Source organism: Pungitius pungitius, chromosome 18 (genome assembly GCF_949316345.1).
Source record: "Pungitius pungitius chromosome 18, fPunPun2.1, whole genome shotgun sequence".
NCBI lineage: Eukaryota > Metazoa > Chordata > Actinopteri > Perciformes > Gasterosteidae > Pungitius > Pungitius pungitius.
In genome coordinates, this window is record NC_084917.1 from 14438997 (window position 1) to 14455026 (window position 16030).

General features: G+C 44.6%; 1 protein-coding gene across 6 annotated transcripts in view; it reads right to left on the reverse strand.

Moving 5' to 3' along the window:
* LOC119226261 (WD repeat-containing protein 7) overlaps positions 1 to 16030 on the reverse strand; it is a 67785-nt gene that overhangs the window by 51502 nt on the left and 253 nt on the right. For 4 of the 6 annotated variants that reach the window (XM_037483969.2, XM_037483975.2, XM_037483972.2 and 1 more), the window contains exons 2-15: positions 15197 to 15369; positions 12691 to 12797; positions 12478 to 12556; positions 12125 to 12299; positions 11518 to 11594; positions 11232 to 11351; positions 10962 to 11107; positions 10736 to 10838; positions 6249 to 6390; positions 6037 to 6152; positions 5811 to 5943; positions 5328 to 5548; positions 4667 to 4862; positions 2323 to 2537 (exon numbers count right to left, since the gene is read on the reverse strand). In XM_037483969.2, the coding sequence (XP_037339866.2) occupies positions 2323 to 2537; positions 4667 to 4862; positions 5328 to 5548; positions 5811 to 5943; positions 6037 to 6152; positions 6249 to 6390; positions 10736 to 10838; positions 10962 to 11107; positions 11232 to 11351; positions 11518 to 11594; positions 12125 to 12299; positions 12478 to 12556; positions 12691 to 12797; positions 15197 to 15355 (1989 nt within the window). In that variant the 5' untranslated portion in view covers positions 15356 to 15369. Of the gene's footprint in view, positions 1 to 2322; positions 2538 to 4666; positions 4863 to 5327; positions 5549 to 5810; positions 5944 to 6036; positions 6153 to 6248; positions 6391 to 10735; positions 10839 to 10961; positions 11108 to 11231; positions 11352 to 11517; positions 11595 to 12124; positions 12300 to 12477; positions 12557 to 12690; positions 12798 to 15196; positions 15370 to 15870; positions 15893 to 16030 lie in introns of those variants that run through there. The other 2 variants (XM_037483970.2, XM_037483974.2) reach the window with 2 other exon arrangements.

Below are 16030 nucleotides of genomic sequence, written 5' to 3' on the forward strand. Positions count from 1 at the left end.
GTGTGTGTGAGGGGGAAAAAGGGGTGAAAAGGCGGGGTGTGAATACAATCCCCCACCTTACCCCATAGTCGCTTTGCCTCCTGCGCACTCTTTCATGCATTTCTTTATGAATTGAAAGAGCTGGTTGATTCTAGCACAAATCTTTGCCACATACACATCCGGTATGGGAAATGGGTGACATAGTTAGTGAAAGCCTGCTAACATTTTATCTAGGAACCCCTCTGTTAACACCCAGGGCACACGGTTTAAGCTCATTTTTTCCCCCCTATATTCCGAGTGATTGCGTGAGTGCGTGTCTTTCTGTGTGGGTGTGTGATTTCGGTAGAAGAACACTGCCATCTAAAGGCGGTGAGCCACATGACACACAGACAATAACAGACAGATGAATGTAATTGTTTGAAGGAAAAGCTGAAACACCGAATCACACAGTTCCAACTTAAACTTATTTATGTCTAACGGTGGGTTACATCATGCATGAAGTCAAAAGGAAGGAATGAAAGTAAAAAAGAAAACACATGTTTTGAATATTTAGGGAGGCATGGTTATTATATATTATAGTGGATTTGCAACAATTTCAGCTTAAGTCTAAAAAAAAATCCTTGTGACAAACACATTCACAGATCAGCAAGAGGAAGAAGATGAAGTCACACGTCGACTTCCTCTGACACACACACACGCACACACACACACACACACACAAACACAAGCTGTAAACACTGGGGCTCGGAGCTGGCTGGGAGTCATGTTTGGACTTGATAGTCTGACATTTCAGGGTCATTATCTGTCATTACTCGCAGTGGGGGAGCACAGCGGGAACAGTGGCCGGTTCAGCCCCATAATTTGAGTAGATATGAAAGAGAAAGGACACGGAGGTGGGAGGCAGAAAAGAGAATAACAGTGATGGCTTTCTGATTGGGGCGGTGGAGGTGGCGGGGGCAGCAGATGTTGTGTGTTGCCCTTTTCCGAGGAGCAGTGATCATGAGAAGTCATTGCAGGAAAAAACGAGGGAGACACACACAATAAAAACAGGCACATGGGAGGGGAAAAAGAAACACCAGACAAAGGTGGAATGGAAGAGGAGGAGGAGGAGGAAGGAGGAGAGCGATGCTGAGCTAAAAGGATTCAGAGTCGGACTGTAAAAGTCAAACTGTACGAGCGGCTGAACTAAACGCTGCTCCGACACTAAATAATTGATGGCGTTTGTTTTTTTCTGTGCTGGGAGGCCCAGGTGGGCGGGGCTTACACCATCAGGGCAGATCAGATCATCGGAGACTGACGGGTGAACCTTTTAGGAGCCGACGCACACAACCTGTGGTTTGAATTGGGAAATTGTAGGGAGCTGACATGCTGAAAACAAATCAACGCGGCGTTCTGTTGCCATGACAGCCAGTCTGGCTGCTGTATTTGACCACGCACTTTATGGATGCAATGTGACATCGAAAAAGGCTATTAGACCTAACCTGCACAAAGACACTAAGAAAAGAACAAACGCAGCAGCTAGTATTCAAAATGAAGTCCAAAGAGTGGAACCAATAAAGCTGCTCCCTGGAGACTCTGGCTCACTGCCCTTATTTCTACCATTTTGACATTTAAGAGCTTTACCTGGAAGACACCAGTGGTGTCCCACACTCACTCTCTCTCTCTCTCAGACACACACAAGCTCAAGTGTTGACCTTTGGTTTGTCTGCAGCAGTTTTAATTGGTCTGTGACTTTAGCCAGCTATCTGGTGTGTGTGCGTGAACATATCTGTAGACGCGCTGCTCCCCTGGAGGGCCCTGACCAATGTGGTGCAATTTGCACTCGAGACTTGTTCAATATTGATACACTTTGGAACATCTACTACTGTGGTTCTCAACCTTTTATCAGAGATGTATGAATGAATGATGAAAGAAAATGTAACACAGCGCTGTGCCGTCAGCTGGGAGTGAGCCATCAATCAAGACAGACGGGAGGAAAGGGATAGGTCGGTCATAATATTGGGGGGGTAGTTACTAACTTTACTCCCTTTGCAACCAACATGCAAGGATATTTGGTATTATGTTTCAATTTCTTCTTCATGTCTACCCTTCTGTCAGACTGGGCGGAAGGAGCATTGGCGCCTCCTGCTGGTGAGTTCCCCCCTCGCTCTGCAGCTGTGGGAGGACGCATCAGGTGTGCATATTCAAGCCGTCATGGCATTGTTGACAGAACCGTAGTCCCTTGGGACTACCCTTGTATTCCCACAGTGGGAACACGTTGTTCTTAGACCTATTTTCACTGATGTAACGTATTGTAAACATTGCTTAACACACTAAGCCACGCCCCCCACCCCGTGTCTGTACCTTGTCGGCGTTGTCCGCAGCCAGCAGGTTGGTGGCGAGAGTCTGCAGCTTGTGCTGGGCCATGTTCTTCAGCGCTGCCAGGCTGCGGCGCGTCATGGCCTGCTTCAGGTTGACGGCCGAGTGGCTCAGGGCGTCCACGGTGGCCGGGGCCAATTCGTCGCAGGCGTTCAGGATCTCCACCGCCGTTATGCCCATCACGCAGCGGTCCAAGGCGCCTGAAAACATGCAGCAGGTCCACAAACCGCAAAGTCACCCAAAAGCTACCAGCAAGGGATCGTTATTTGGTTGGGTTCTGTGCTGCTCCTGCTCCCAGGGGGATAAAACCGTATGACGTCCTGAGCGCCTTTAAACACATCGTCTTGATTGCCGTTAAGCAAAGGGCGCTGAAACCATGCCTTAAAAATGAATTTCAATCAAATTTATTTTGCTATCCAGCTCTACAACAGACTTAATAATCAAATACCTGCTCCTTAGAGGGTGAAACATTTGGAAATTATTCCAGTATTAAGATGAAGTTTGTTATAGCGATGGTGGCGCATGGAGTAGAGAAGGCGCCGGGAACCCTGGCTGCCCCATGTGCCGTGTCAAAGTGTCCCTGAGCGAGACACCCAACCCCTATCTGCTCCCCAGGCAAAATGTAAACCATGCATTTAAAATGCAATACAAGTCGCTTCGGATACAAGCGTCAGCTAAATGACATGAATTCAAATCAACCCTTTGAAAACACAAAAACTACCACAAACAAACCCCAGATGGAGGCAGCTTTAAGCAAGACATCCTCCCTGTGAGGTCAAATTCACATTTCTAATCAATGAAGTTTAATATTTGGCAGAGATCATGGTTCTGTTTCTTCATGTGGACGACCATCTCCTGTAGGCAATTCAGACTTAAAAACATCCAAACTATGTCTCGAACACACTTCCCTGCCCACATAGCTTGGTGTTCTTTTGCTCTGAGCGCTTTGCTTATTCATTCTAAAACCTGTGATGATACTTCAGTGTGTCCTTCATAGACATCAGACGTATCACCTGACATCAGTGCTGGACCTCAATGCGTCTCTCGTGGCCGAGTTAGAGGCCGTTATCTAACAGCTACGCTCCTGAAACGTCATGTTTAGCTATGACATATGGTCAGTCACATGTTTGAGTGTGAACATGCCCTTTATTGTGTGCCTCAAAGTAGGACTAGTATTTTTATTTTTCTCTCCTCATGCCTACACACAGGCCATCAATCTTTCCCTTCTTGTCCCTGCACTCTCCGTCCGTCTCTATTAATCTTCCAATCCCCCTCTCACAGACCTCAAACCCTCAAACCCTGTGCGTGTCGATGCCGGGTATCATCTACTGTCTCTTGAATATGATTCAGGTCACAGACAGTCCTCCCTGTTTGTGACTGCAGTAATTATCTAGCTTTACAGACAGAGAGAGAGAAAGAAAGAGCGGCTTAGAGACATCATTAGCCGACAGAGCTCACATCAGTATCAGCTCTGGTATTGAGTGAGCGAAGAAGTGGTACCATTACACCTGTGAGTGTGTGTGTGTGTGTGTGTGTGTGTGATGAAGGGCCTGTGAGCCATGGCCCTATTACATGTCCGACGCCTGAGCACACACATACACCTACCTTAATTTCACACTTAGCTACCCTGCAATCTCCCAGCACTACAGCTCATTCAGGTCGCATGTGCAGACCCCCGCGCACAAACACGCACAAATACAGCACTAGCTTAGCGTGAGAGGCCGGATGTGGGGACACCACTAGCCCGGGTAGCTCACAGTGAACAAGGGACACAACTGTCAACTTGACACAACTCAACCGACAATTTGGCTTTTTAGTTCAGTCTGCAAACATAATACACAATATAAAAAACTGCCGTCTCTTTACCAATCACAGATTTTGTTTTTATAATTCTATTAAAATATGTATATATATTTTTATACATTCATTGTTATGTTAATGTAAGAAATGCCAAATGATGGTGAATGTAAATAAATCAAATGATTTATTCAAGTCCATAACTGGTTGGCTTCTGTGTAAAATGCTGCACATTGAAAGGATATTGTTTCTGCATCATTACCTTGTGTCACTCTTTCAAGTTGTTTACATCAGACTACTACCTGGGCTGGGTTTGGTCTTTAACTAGGCATGTTGCTAATAAACCTGGCAGACCCCTTCAAGACTACAAGACCTCAGAATTAGTACTGAAGCTGCTTGAGAAGACAGACCTGGTAGCCTTCTGAGAAGTAGGGTTGCAGGGCTGAAAAGCGGTGATAACATTGATGGCATCTGCACTCCTAAGACCCAAGTCTGATTCAGCATTTCCCCCCAAATGAGAAGAGGCTCCCACCTGTGTCCATCTGCCAGACGTAGACAGAGCCGTCGGAGCAGCCCACCACCAGGTAGTCGTCCGCCGGTCGCCACTTGATGACCTGGATGGGGAAGAGGTGTCGCGACGCCAGCATGATGCACTTCCTCTCCCTGAGGCTGAGCAGGCCCACCGAGTGGTCGCTGGCCACCGAGCAGACGCAGTGCTGCACACGGGTCTGCAGAGGAACACGATGAATACCTCTCAACGTTTGGATTTATTCATTGCATGGTTGTTTTAGTCAGACCAAAACCCCCGAGGCTCAGTGATCGGGCTGATTGCAGCACTGCGACGTTGAAACGTAAACAAATAAAAGCATTTCTCATTCACTTTAGTTCAACACAACAGCATCGGACATCTCATCACATTTTTGACATTTTCAACTTATTCAATTGACTCAAAGTGAACATGTGTTTGAATAGGCACCTGCAGATATATCAAAATAAAATCCTGATAGGAAACCGAGGGATTAAAGGTGCTCTGTGCAGGATTCTTGTAAACAGACTAGTTCTATTCAGTGGAAATCATTTCATTTGGTTGAATGTGCGTAAACATTTGACCACAACACAACGTCATGAACACCACACGCCTCCCCCCGCGGTACATCACACACACGAGCGAAAAAAGGAAACCGAGGTCTTACGCTGCAGTTCTCGGGCGGGACGATGAGTTGGGTGATCTCTCCCCCGTGGACGCAGAAGATGTGCTTCATCTCTCCGGTGAAAATGTCCCAGACGATGACGGAGAAGTCCACCCCCCCGGACACCAGCGAGCGCTGGTCGTAGCGCGGGGAGATCTGGTGCGGGTACAGGACGCACGTCACCTTGTTCCGGTGACCCCGCAGGGTGCGATGGGGCGGCCAGCCTGCAGGAGGGACGCACAGACAGGTGGGCTGGATGACGGGACGAATGATACACACACACACACACACACACACACACACACACACACTGCTGCTCCCTCCACTAAACAGGCGATTGCTTTTATTAATCTTTTTAACTTTTTTTGTGCTTCTGTTCATTCATATGAGTTTCTGTTTAAATACTCAACATCACTGATCCATTTTCCTCTATACAGTTGTTCATACAATGTTATTTTTTACAGCTTGTTCTCCTCCCTCCCTCACCTCTGCGGAGCATGTGCTCCCCCTGCAGCAGCTGGACGATGGCGGTCTGAGTGGCAGGAACCAGGATGATGCTGCCGTCCTCTCTTCCGCACACCAGGCGCCCCTGAGAGGGGATGTAAACGCTGGCCGTGACCTGAGGGATCAGACGGACACGGTCAGAAATCACTTCTATAAAACTTTTAATAACAGATAGCATTTTGTGGCGCTCCATTGCGTGGGCTCCGACCTTGATGGGTCCTTCTTTTCCAGGCAGAGCGCTCAGCTGGTCGATGATCCCTGCGGACACGGGGGCCAACTTGTCAAACGCCTCCTGCAGACTGACGGAGGACGACACCTGCAGATCTGCACCGAGACGGAGACACGGAGAGTGGCGAGTCAAAGGGAGAGCTCCGCAGAGCAAATGAATGATTACCAAGAGGTATTGGTAGTGGTCCTCACCAGTGGCGTGGGACTGTGGAGGTAATGTGTCCCGGATGCCCCACAGGGACACCCTGCCCGCCGAGTCTCCCTGGATCAACAGCTTGTGGAAGGGCTCCCGTCGGCCGAAGAAGAACCGGGTCACCGGAGGACAGATCAGAAGCTGCAGGGCAGGAAGACATGTCAACATCCTCAAAACCCAAAGCCCCAAAGAACACCGGGAAATGCAGTGTTCATCAGAGCACACATCCTTCTTTACGGTTGGAAGAAGTTTTTTGGGGCTTAACATGCTTTAGCGGTTTTTAGCTTGACAATGTGCAGCAGAAATGTTGGTTGTGGTGGACAACGCACAGCAAACTGCAGCGAAACGCAACCACAGCAGGACATAAGACTCTTCTAAAGACGGTACTGAGGCTCAGGACTGATGGGGTCAGAGGTGGCTCCAGTCCCATGATCACAAACATTGAAATGCGTAGTCGATGTGGCACACGGAGCAGGTGGGTAAAGGGTTAAACAGTCACACACTGGTCATAGGACTCATTTGCTTCCTTCACGACGTTCACATCCACCGAACACAGCCCGAAACTATTTTACCCGTTGAAACATCTCAGTACTTCATGTCTTAGCTGAGCCTTCTAAATGGATTCAGGTTTGGCTAAACAGAAACCGTTATGTGGTCCAAAGAAGGAGGCTTTAGTAATGTTAAAGGCTCTGTGAGTCTCCTCTCAGCACAAGGCTGACAGCAAGATGCCAACATGCTCTTAGCGGCAATGCTAACATGCTGATTGTTAGCAGGAATACGTTACTATGTTTACCCTCTAATATTAACATGTTAGCATAAGTTTTGCAGGTGTTGCAGGCTCTGAACAATGAGGAACCCTGTCAAGCGAGTGTATATTGCGCGGTAGATAAAAACGGACCCCTTAGCTGAAACATTACACTGGGTAGTTCTGCTTCAGAGTGGGTTACAGCTGCTGGACCTCAGCCGGGTAGACAGTCAGTTTGGGGGTATCGTGCTGTGACAGAACAATCTGTTCCATGGCGTCACACCTGCCCAGGTTATGACACTGTGGCTTTAGGGAAAGAGGTTGAGGGCAAACACCCTGATTACGAATACGTTTCTGACAGACGGACAGTTGGAATGAAGATGGAAATGACATAAGATTGGGGAGGACGGGCAGTTGCCCCCCCGGCCACTAAAACCTTTAAAGACATAGCGAGGGAATGGACAAGGTGACTGGACAATCACAGATTGCAATCTGCTACTAAATGTTGCTCTTTTTAAAAAACACACAGTAAACTCACACACACACACACACACAAAAGAAACCACATCTAGTGATAAGATGTGAATGGATCAATCCAACATCAGTGAGCAGATGGCAGTAGAAAGGCAGTAAAAGATTATCAACCTGTTTGAACAGAATCTGATGGGACTTGTATTTAGTGTTGAACTAAAAGGACGCATTGCAACCTTTTGGTGGATAACGATAATGATTTCCACAACATCTTAAGGGTCCTTTTCTTCTTGCTACCTAAAATTGCTTCTACTTTTACCATGCTGTCGATGGAGGTCAACATTTACGGAATGTCCTTGAAGGGTTTTGAATGCAAAACATTTGCACATGAAATATTTTTAAAAAGGTACTTACAGAAAATTAAAAACTATTACTAAAATTATTTCTGCAATGCATCATTAATATTCCCAGAGAAACATGGAGGCTAAATGTCACCTGAAAAAGCAGCTGGGGGACTTTGCATGCACCTTCATCAGTGTGAAGACAGATGAGGAAGGAATGGTGCTTTTTGAGAAGGAGTGTTTTTTTAGTGTGAAGAGAGCATGAAATCAGGTGAACCAGAATGAGTTCAGTCTCTAAATCAGGCAGGAAGAAAAATCAAGAGCGGCACAAACAAAACAGATTTTATCTTCCGTGTCATCGACTCAGCGGCTTACGATGCGTCTCCAACACTCCAGGCTCCAGGATCTAGATCAAAACTTTAAGAACTTACAACTTATCCTGGCCCACTGTTTTTCATACTCCATTGAGTCATGACGCAACATGTCTGTAAGAGGGATTCCGGATTCATTTTATATGGAGGCTGAAATAAAAGGCCCTTCTGTGAACTCTTATCTTTTTTCATGAAATGTAACCATAGGTTTATTAGGCACTAGAGAAAACTAATGGTGTGACATCACATCTGTGATCAGTGTTGCCGTCACAGAGTATTTGCATTTAAAATGTGATGTGATGGGGCCGGACCAGTTGGACCGCTCTGTAGGCAATCGGCAAAAAGGAAGTTGCTGCTGGATGTACTGAAGCTTCAAGTTAGGTTTGACCAGCTAACGATAACTGACAAGAAAAATGAGGACATAATCTTTGTGATGTGTGTTTTAGGTTTGAGGCCTGATGTGCAATATTGTTTCCAACAATCAGGTAATTTTATAAAGTTCTACTCTTTCTATCCCAATCATTAATGAATAAAGTCAAAGTAAGATATCCCAACTTTTTTTTTCCCCATCCTAAAATTAATCTTCATTAGAACTACAATCCCATTGGTCTACATACTACTTACTTCTTACTAAAGAATTAACTCCATTCACTAAACCCAAAAATGTCGCTTCCTTGGGCGAGGTAGCTTCAGGCCTGATACTGCATCTCATCTCATTAATGCAAACTAAACATCATCCCCCAGCTTCTCTGTCATTCAGCATTTAACTATTCATGCCTGAAACGGGAGTGACTTGTTTGTTTCCAAGGTGCAGGGAGAGCGTAAGCCACTGAGTTGATGTCTGTGTGTTCTCTGCTGTTCTCGCAGTTTGCTCCTCTCATCACAGCTCATGACTTCTTGGCTGAGCTGCACAAGGAATTTTTCTGCAAAACTCAAATATTTTCTAAATCAAAATGAAAATGAGCATTACACCTGCCACCAGCTGTCTTACCAAAGGGACCATACTAATATTTTTAGTTATATTAAAAGTGACCTTTTAATGAAATCAACATTGGTTTTGAGACAACTGAAAAGCAAAAACATGAAATATTGACTGTATCCAGCTGGGAGAATGTGTAGCTCTTTTTTAACATTGTTTTAGACCTCAAGCTTAAGGAAGGTGCCCAACTGTCTGGGATTCTATTCACAAACTCCTCAGTTTAGGTCATATTCAACTACTGTATATTCAGTAACAATATTAAGAGTGAACAATTGGTTGTAAATCACTCATTTGGTATAGTGCTTTATAAAAAGCTCGAACAAATTTAACTTTTATTGAATACCCAAATGTGTGGCCTGTTCACATGGCACAATGTGGCCACATTTGGGAAACAACCGCTTTAAATAAAAAAAATGAAATTTGAACTAAAAGCTTCTAAATTGTCTCCATTTTATCTTTGCAGCTCAGCGGAGAAGGTGAACCTTGTTCTTCCTGCCTTTGGGATTCAGTGTGCATTGTCTGGGGCTTACTGGTGCCTCTAGAGGCCGGTGGTGATATTGCAGCTCTGGTGTGTAGAGCTCCAAGTCGCACCCGCTGGCTGGGAGGCACATCACCTCCACAACCACTTCCTCCTCCTCACCTCCTTCCTTCCGAGAGGAGTGAGGAGGCCAAAGAAGGGAAGGAGCAAGGCAGCATCAGAAGACAAAACATAAAACAAAATAAAAAAGACACAAACAACATACAGGCACATACAACACAAATATCTACTATACAATAAATAGACATGACATATTGGACGTCCAAAATGAAATAACTATGCAGAACATCTAGGGTCAGACTCACATACATGGGTTAAGCCAGGCCATTCACCATCTAATGTCACATGATTGAGATTTTGTTGGCCAATAGTAAAGTGATGTTAAACGCAGAGTCCCGACAGGTGTCTTTGGAAATAGTTAGTAAACAAAACCAGAGAAACTTTTCTCCTTCTGAAGAGGATGGAAATCAGAGCACTCGCTCCCTCTCTTCCCAGCCCCCTCCCTCAAAACCAAATGACTACAGTCAAGCTGTCGGAAATAGTTAATTGCACCCACCGCCATGACAAATTCCTTGTATGTCTAACATATTTTGGCAATAAATGTTCCTGATTCCTGAATATTTATGGCAGCTCGTAAATGCAAGCTGCCCACACAAAAGGTTCCCACAATGTGACCGTTTATTGTTTGATAAACCAAGCGTTTTGGTTCAGCAAAAACACTGATCCGTTTTTGCAATTGGTCGAGTTGAAAAAGACAGAGAGTCCACAAGGGAAGCTGGGGGTGTCAAATATACACTGGATTTTCACCCAGGAAACCACGGGTGTGTATTAATGTACAAGTACGTGCTCGTTAATTAAGGTCGACATGGACATGCTTTTTCTTCTCCCAGTTGTTGTCCTACATTATTAGTATTACACAAACTACAATGTTTTGTCTCACTTTAACAACGTAATTTGGTTGCATGAGTTAACCAGGTGGCAATTTAAAACACACAAAAATGACGCAAGATGAATTTGGAGAGTGCATCAAGGAGGACTGACCTGTTTGTTCGAACGGTCTGCAATGCTGTAGACCAGCGGAGGGATTGAGCCTTCTTTAGTTTTCCCAACATCAGTGCGGAAATGTTCACTAGCAGGCAGGCAGCTGAGGAACACGGACACACACACATCACAACAAGTGAACATTGACAGCATTACTTTAACGGAGAACGACTCAGAGTCTGCACTCTTCTTCTGCAGTGTTCAGACCACAATCAAGATTTCTTACCTGGCGGGCAGCTTGTAGATGTAACTGCAACCGTCTTCGGTCCAGATGATGACTTTGTCTGCAGCGATGAACTCCCCTCCGGTCCAGGCCTGGTCGTTGTCACTGGACACCGAGCAGAGCAACGAGTAGTCACCTGCATCAAATACCTGACACACACACACACACAAAACAAAGATATTTTTTAGTAATATAGAAAAACCTCGGGACAGGTTGGACTCTGGGTCTGGGAAGTAATCTAGTCCAGTACTTATTGGTACGGTGGGTTCTTACCCTCCAGTACTTGGAGCAGACAACCAGCAGGCTGCTCTGAGTGAAGCTACAGAAGGAGATGCTCTGACAGCCTTGGCAGTAGATGGGTTTGGACTCTTCTTCAAACACAGGGTCCATGTCCTGAACACAAACACACATGCACATTTTAAGCTTCAGCTGCTCAGTATTTATGATTAAAAACAGAACATTTTATCAGCTATTTATAATTTTATTTTTTTATTATATTACGATTTTCCACGGTATTCATCCATCTTTATTTTTAACAAACATCTGCATGGCAGTGTACCTGCATTCGGCTGACCTCGGCTGTGATGATCCACGCCTTTAGAATACCAGTCACCGTCACTGCCACCACGGTGTCCTCTGCAGGGACACAGAGAGGCCAAAGTTAGTACCTCACGTGATTCCTGCACACCCAGATAGCATATTGACACGCTCGCTCCCCACTGCCTTGCCTCTCTTCAGCTCCCCTACGGTGCTAATAGTGTGTCGCTTCCACATTAAATCACTGTCCTGAGTGGATAACGTCCGCTATTTCATTTGGACTCTATGGCTGCTAAATTGTCTGGCTTGCCATTAGCTAATTACATTAATAGCTAATGCAACAAAGCAACCAACGCTGAGCTATCTTTAGCTAAAAGAATCAGGAAGCCATGGACAACTTGGCTTTGAGTGCTTCTTGTTCGAATTGAGTTAGAAAATAAAACTACTATTTTTTGGCAAAAACCAAACAAGCATGACATTTTGGTAAGTTAAAGGCTCACACATAATATGTAATATAGTATGCGTGTGTTAAAGTAGGTGGAAACTTGTTCCTTTAACATTACTGCTATGTACATTATGCAACGCTCTGTGAGAAATGATTCCTGTCCAACTCCACCAGCGTCTCTCACCTTGTGTTCGGTGGGATCTGATGATGCTCATGGAGCTGATCCAATCCGGAGAGATCTTGGACACCAATGAGTATAGCACCTCCAGGCTGGTGGCGTCCACAACAAGGATTTCTGGGTAGTGGCCGTTGCAAAGTAGACGTCCCTCCTTCTCAGTGCCGATGGTGAACTGATAGAACTGGAGAGGCGCAGAGGAGCGACGAGAAGCACAAGGAGCGAGGAGAAGGGAGAAAACACAAAAGGGTGAGGAGAGATGGAAACAGGAGGAAGAGTCAAGTGACCAAAATCTCATCAAAATACAGCATTTTAATAGCAAATTTGTTTATGAATTTGGGGAATGTAGGAGTAAGTCTTACCTCTATGCCAACGTGAGCACAGGCCAGCTTGGTGAACTCAATACAGCGTCCGTCGTTAACATCCCATAAACACATCTCTCTGGAAACATGAATAAACTTAAGTTCGACAAATATTAATAAATGGCCTGCAGCTAAACTTACTACGGTTAATATCTAGAAAATGTCTATTGTGACTCCTTGCTACCCATGATACAGAAAAAAAGGTGCACTTACCCGCTCTCTGATGCACTGACAATGTACTGTTTGTCGCTGCATGCGCTGGCTTTAGACAGACAGGTGATGGCGGCAGTATGGCCAAACAACATGGCCCTGGGACAAATCTGAGCAGAAAACCACACGTTAAAAATACAAACACAAGGACACCAGGGGCCTGTTTCAGAAAGGAGGTTAAGTGAAAACTCTGAGTATGTTAACCCTGAAATGAGGGAAACTCTGAGTTTTCTGTTTCAGAATGGGAGGTATGTTAAACCTGAGAAAGCAGAGTAAGTCAAGCCTGTTTCAGAAAGAGAGGTAACTTATACTCAGAGTCAGTTACCATGGCAACTTACTCTGTGAACCTAACCTGGTCGGGAGCAGGTTTTCTTCGGGGAACCCAGAGTTTATTTCGTCTCCTCCCCTTTTTTAAAGAGGAAGTGGTATTTAATCACCTCATTCATTCTTTCGGTATTCATTCATTGCGCACATTTCAGTCACGCAGAGCGCATCAAATCAAGTGAATGAAATGGCATGTCCTTTTATGGACGATCCTGTGGATGAAGAGGCTGCATTAATCCGTAGGGAGTTGCATTTACGTCGGGAGAGGATTTTGAGACCCAGAGTGGATTTTTTGTCATATCCATATTCATTTTTATTTGAGCGGTACCGTTTTTCTTTACAGTCAATAAGATACATCCATAATCTCATCCATCCTTACATCAGAAACATCAGCCATCGCGGCCGTGCTCTAACATCCGAGCAGATGCTTTGCGTTGCATTACGTTTCTTTGCAAATGGTAGTTTTCTGTATAACATTGGGGATGCAGAACATATCAGTAAGGCTACTGTTTGCAGAGTTGTAAGGAAAGTGTGCCTCGCTCTTAAGCGCTTTCTCCGAATTTTTGTGCTGTTTCCTGGGCACAAAGCCGTGAAAGCCATCAAAGAGGAGTTTCACAGGATTGCAGGTCAGTGATGTATAAATCGGTTTAAATGAGGCTAACCTGATAAATGACGTTCAGTTAAGAGCATATTGCTGCGACCCCTGGAAGTAAACTAATAATAGAATTCCTTTTAGGATTTCCGAATGTGGTTGGATGCATTGATGGCACACATATTCCCATCATTGCACCTTCCGAAAATGAAGCGGACTATGTCAACAGGAGGTCCATCCACAGTATTAATGTGCAGGATTGCACCTACATGAAAATTAAAATTAGGTTGAATAACACACTGTTCTTCCAGTTTCACTTCTGATATTATAACAGTTGGGCAAGTCACTTATATTACTAACTACAACTGGCTTCTTCAACAGTGTAATTAGATTAATGTAATAATGACTATCTCTAGAAAGTATTGGTCTACTTATTACTAATTACTTTCTAAATCCCATATCAACTTCAACCACTTGAACAATACAAGGAGAGACAAGAAACTGCACTTTTAATGCTTTCAAATAAACATTATACAATTGCATGAACTATTCTTGAAAAAATATATCTTTTAAATTTGATGTTAAATCCACTATTGTTTTATACAGAATTGCTTTATAGTTTATGCAGCATTAAATGCAATTACATCAGATTTTACTTTAAATTACGGAATTAAATTAGTTTTTAGATTACATAGAAATTAATTACACACAACACTGTATAACAGTAATTCAAATGTAAACTTACGCATTGACTCGAGCAGCTATTTTCTCCCAAGCTAACTCTCTGTCCTTCGCCGCTGCAGCCGTGTTGCTTTTTTTTAAAAATATATGTTCGTACTCTCCATATGCTTGCATAAGCACATCCAGTTCTGCTGGTGAAAAATATGAAGACCTCTTTTTGTCTGGCGCTGTTGCCATGGTGACTCGTAATATCTGCGCTCCATTGATAATGGCTTTTTATAGTTGTGGTGCACGCGCTTAACTCAGAGTAGGTCAACTCAGAGTTGATTGAACTAACTCATTTCAGCTGTTCTGTAACCGAAAACTCAGAGTTTCCCATCTCAGGGTAAGTCAACTCAGAGTTCAAGTTTTAACTCAGAGTTGGTTGAACCTCCTTATTGAAACAGGCCCCAGGAAAAGCAGAGTAAAAAGGTGGGTAGACAGGTGACATAGAAAACCCCTTCATTTTCGGGACACGCACTCTCTGTCTGCAGGTGGGAGCGGACTCAAGTGTGCGTGCACGTGTCTGTTTGTGCACATCGAGATGGAACTCCCCGGCGCACAGAGACCAGTGGATAAAAGTAAATGTAAAACAAACAGAATAGAAAAACTGGAGGGTTTGGTGTGCTTTAGTGTGGACATAGATACATCCTGCTCTTACTGCTTCAAACCGTTTGCAAATTTTGTATACCAATAAACTTGGTAATAAAATGAACATGGCTACATTAGTACATAGTTCCCTGTTACATGCTTTTGCCTAAAAAAAGGGTAAAAATTCCCCAAATCCTCGAGCTAAAATTCCCATTGAAAGTTGCCGGAAATTTACCGGAAACTTTCTGACCCCTATGCAATCCTAATGATCATCATCAGTACCTCTAGTTCAGGTGTCATGTCCCAGAGGCAAATCTGTCCATCATGGCAGCCGGTGATGATGGTGTTGAAGTCGTCCATCACCAGCAGACTGCTGATGCAGTGAGTAGGTGCCGTACGGCCCCAGAGCACTATGGGTAGAACTAAGTTGTTCCCTGACATGATGCTGGTGTGTCCTGAAGGACGGCAGGACAGAGAGGGACAAAATGAGACAGAGACCCAAAAAATGCTGCGCACAGACATACACTATCCATATTTAATACTCTTTGCTATGCACTATTCCTACAATTTACAATACAATTTACAGAAACATTTGATACCCGATGAGAAATATACCTCGTTACATATGCTAAACATGCATGCTAGCATGATAGCATGCTAATATGCTAACGAATGGCATCTTGGCCCATTACATGAACTAAGTGTAATAACAAGGTGACATTACAAATACTCCCCATGGACTCAATCCTTAAGACAGGTCACATCGGTACAATGCGGCATTAATAGTGGGCATGTCATAGCCTGGGTCCTACAGGACGTTTAATAAACACTATGTCGTCAGTGTGTCACGAGTCACTGGTTGCCTTTGAAAGAAACGTCTGGGCGCGCATTAATACACGCGTCTCCATCAAAAACGTCAATAGCTTGTGTGTTTGCAATGCATTTGAACAATTAACCTGGGCGTTAATCCAGGTGTGCATGCGATGCAGCAACGTCAAGAGGCAGAACTGCTGCTGACAACTGGGAGAAAGTCGCAAGAAAATACTCCTGCGGACATTTTAACGAAACATCTGACTGCTGCGGATCACCAGGCGTTGCGTGTGAAGCGATGTACGT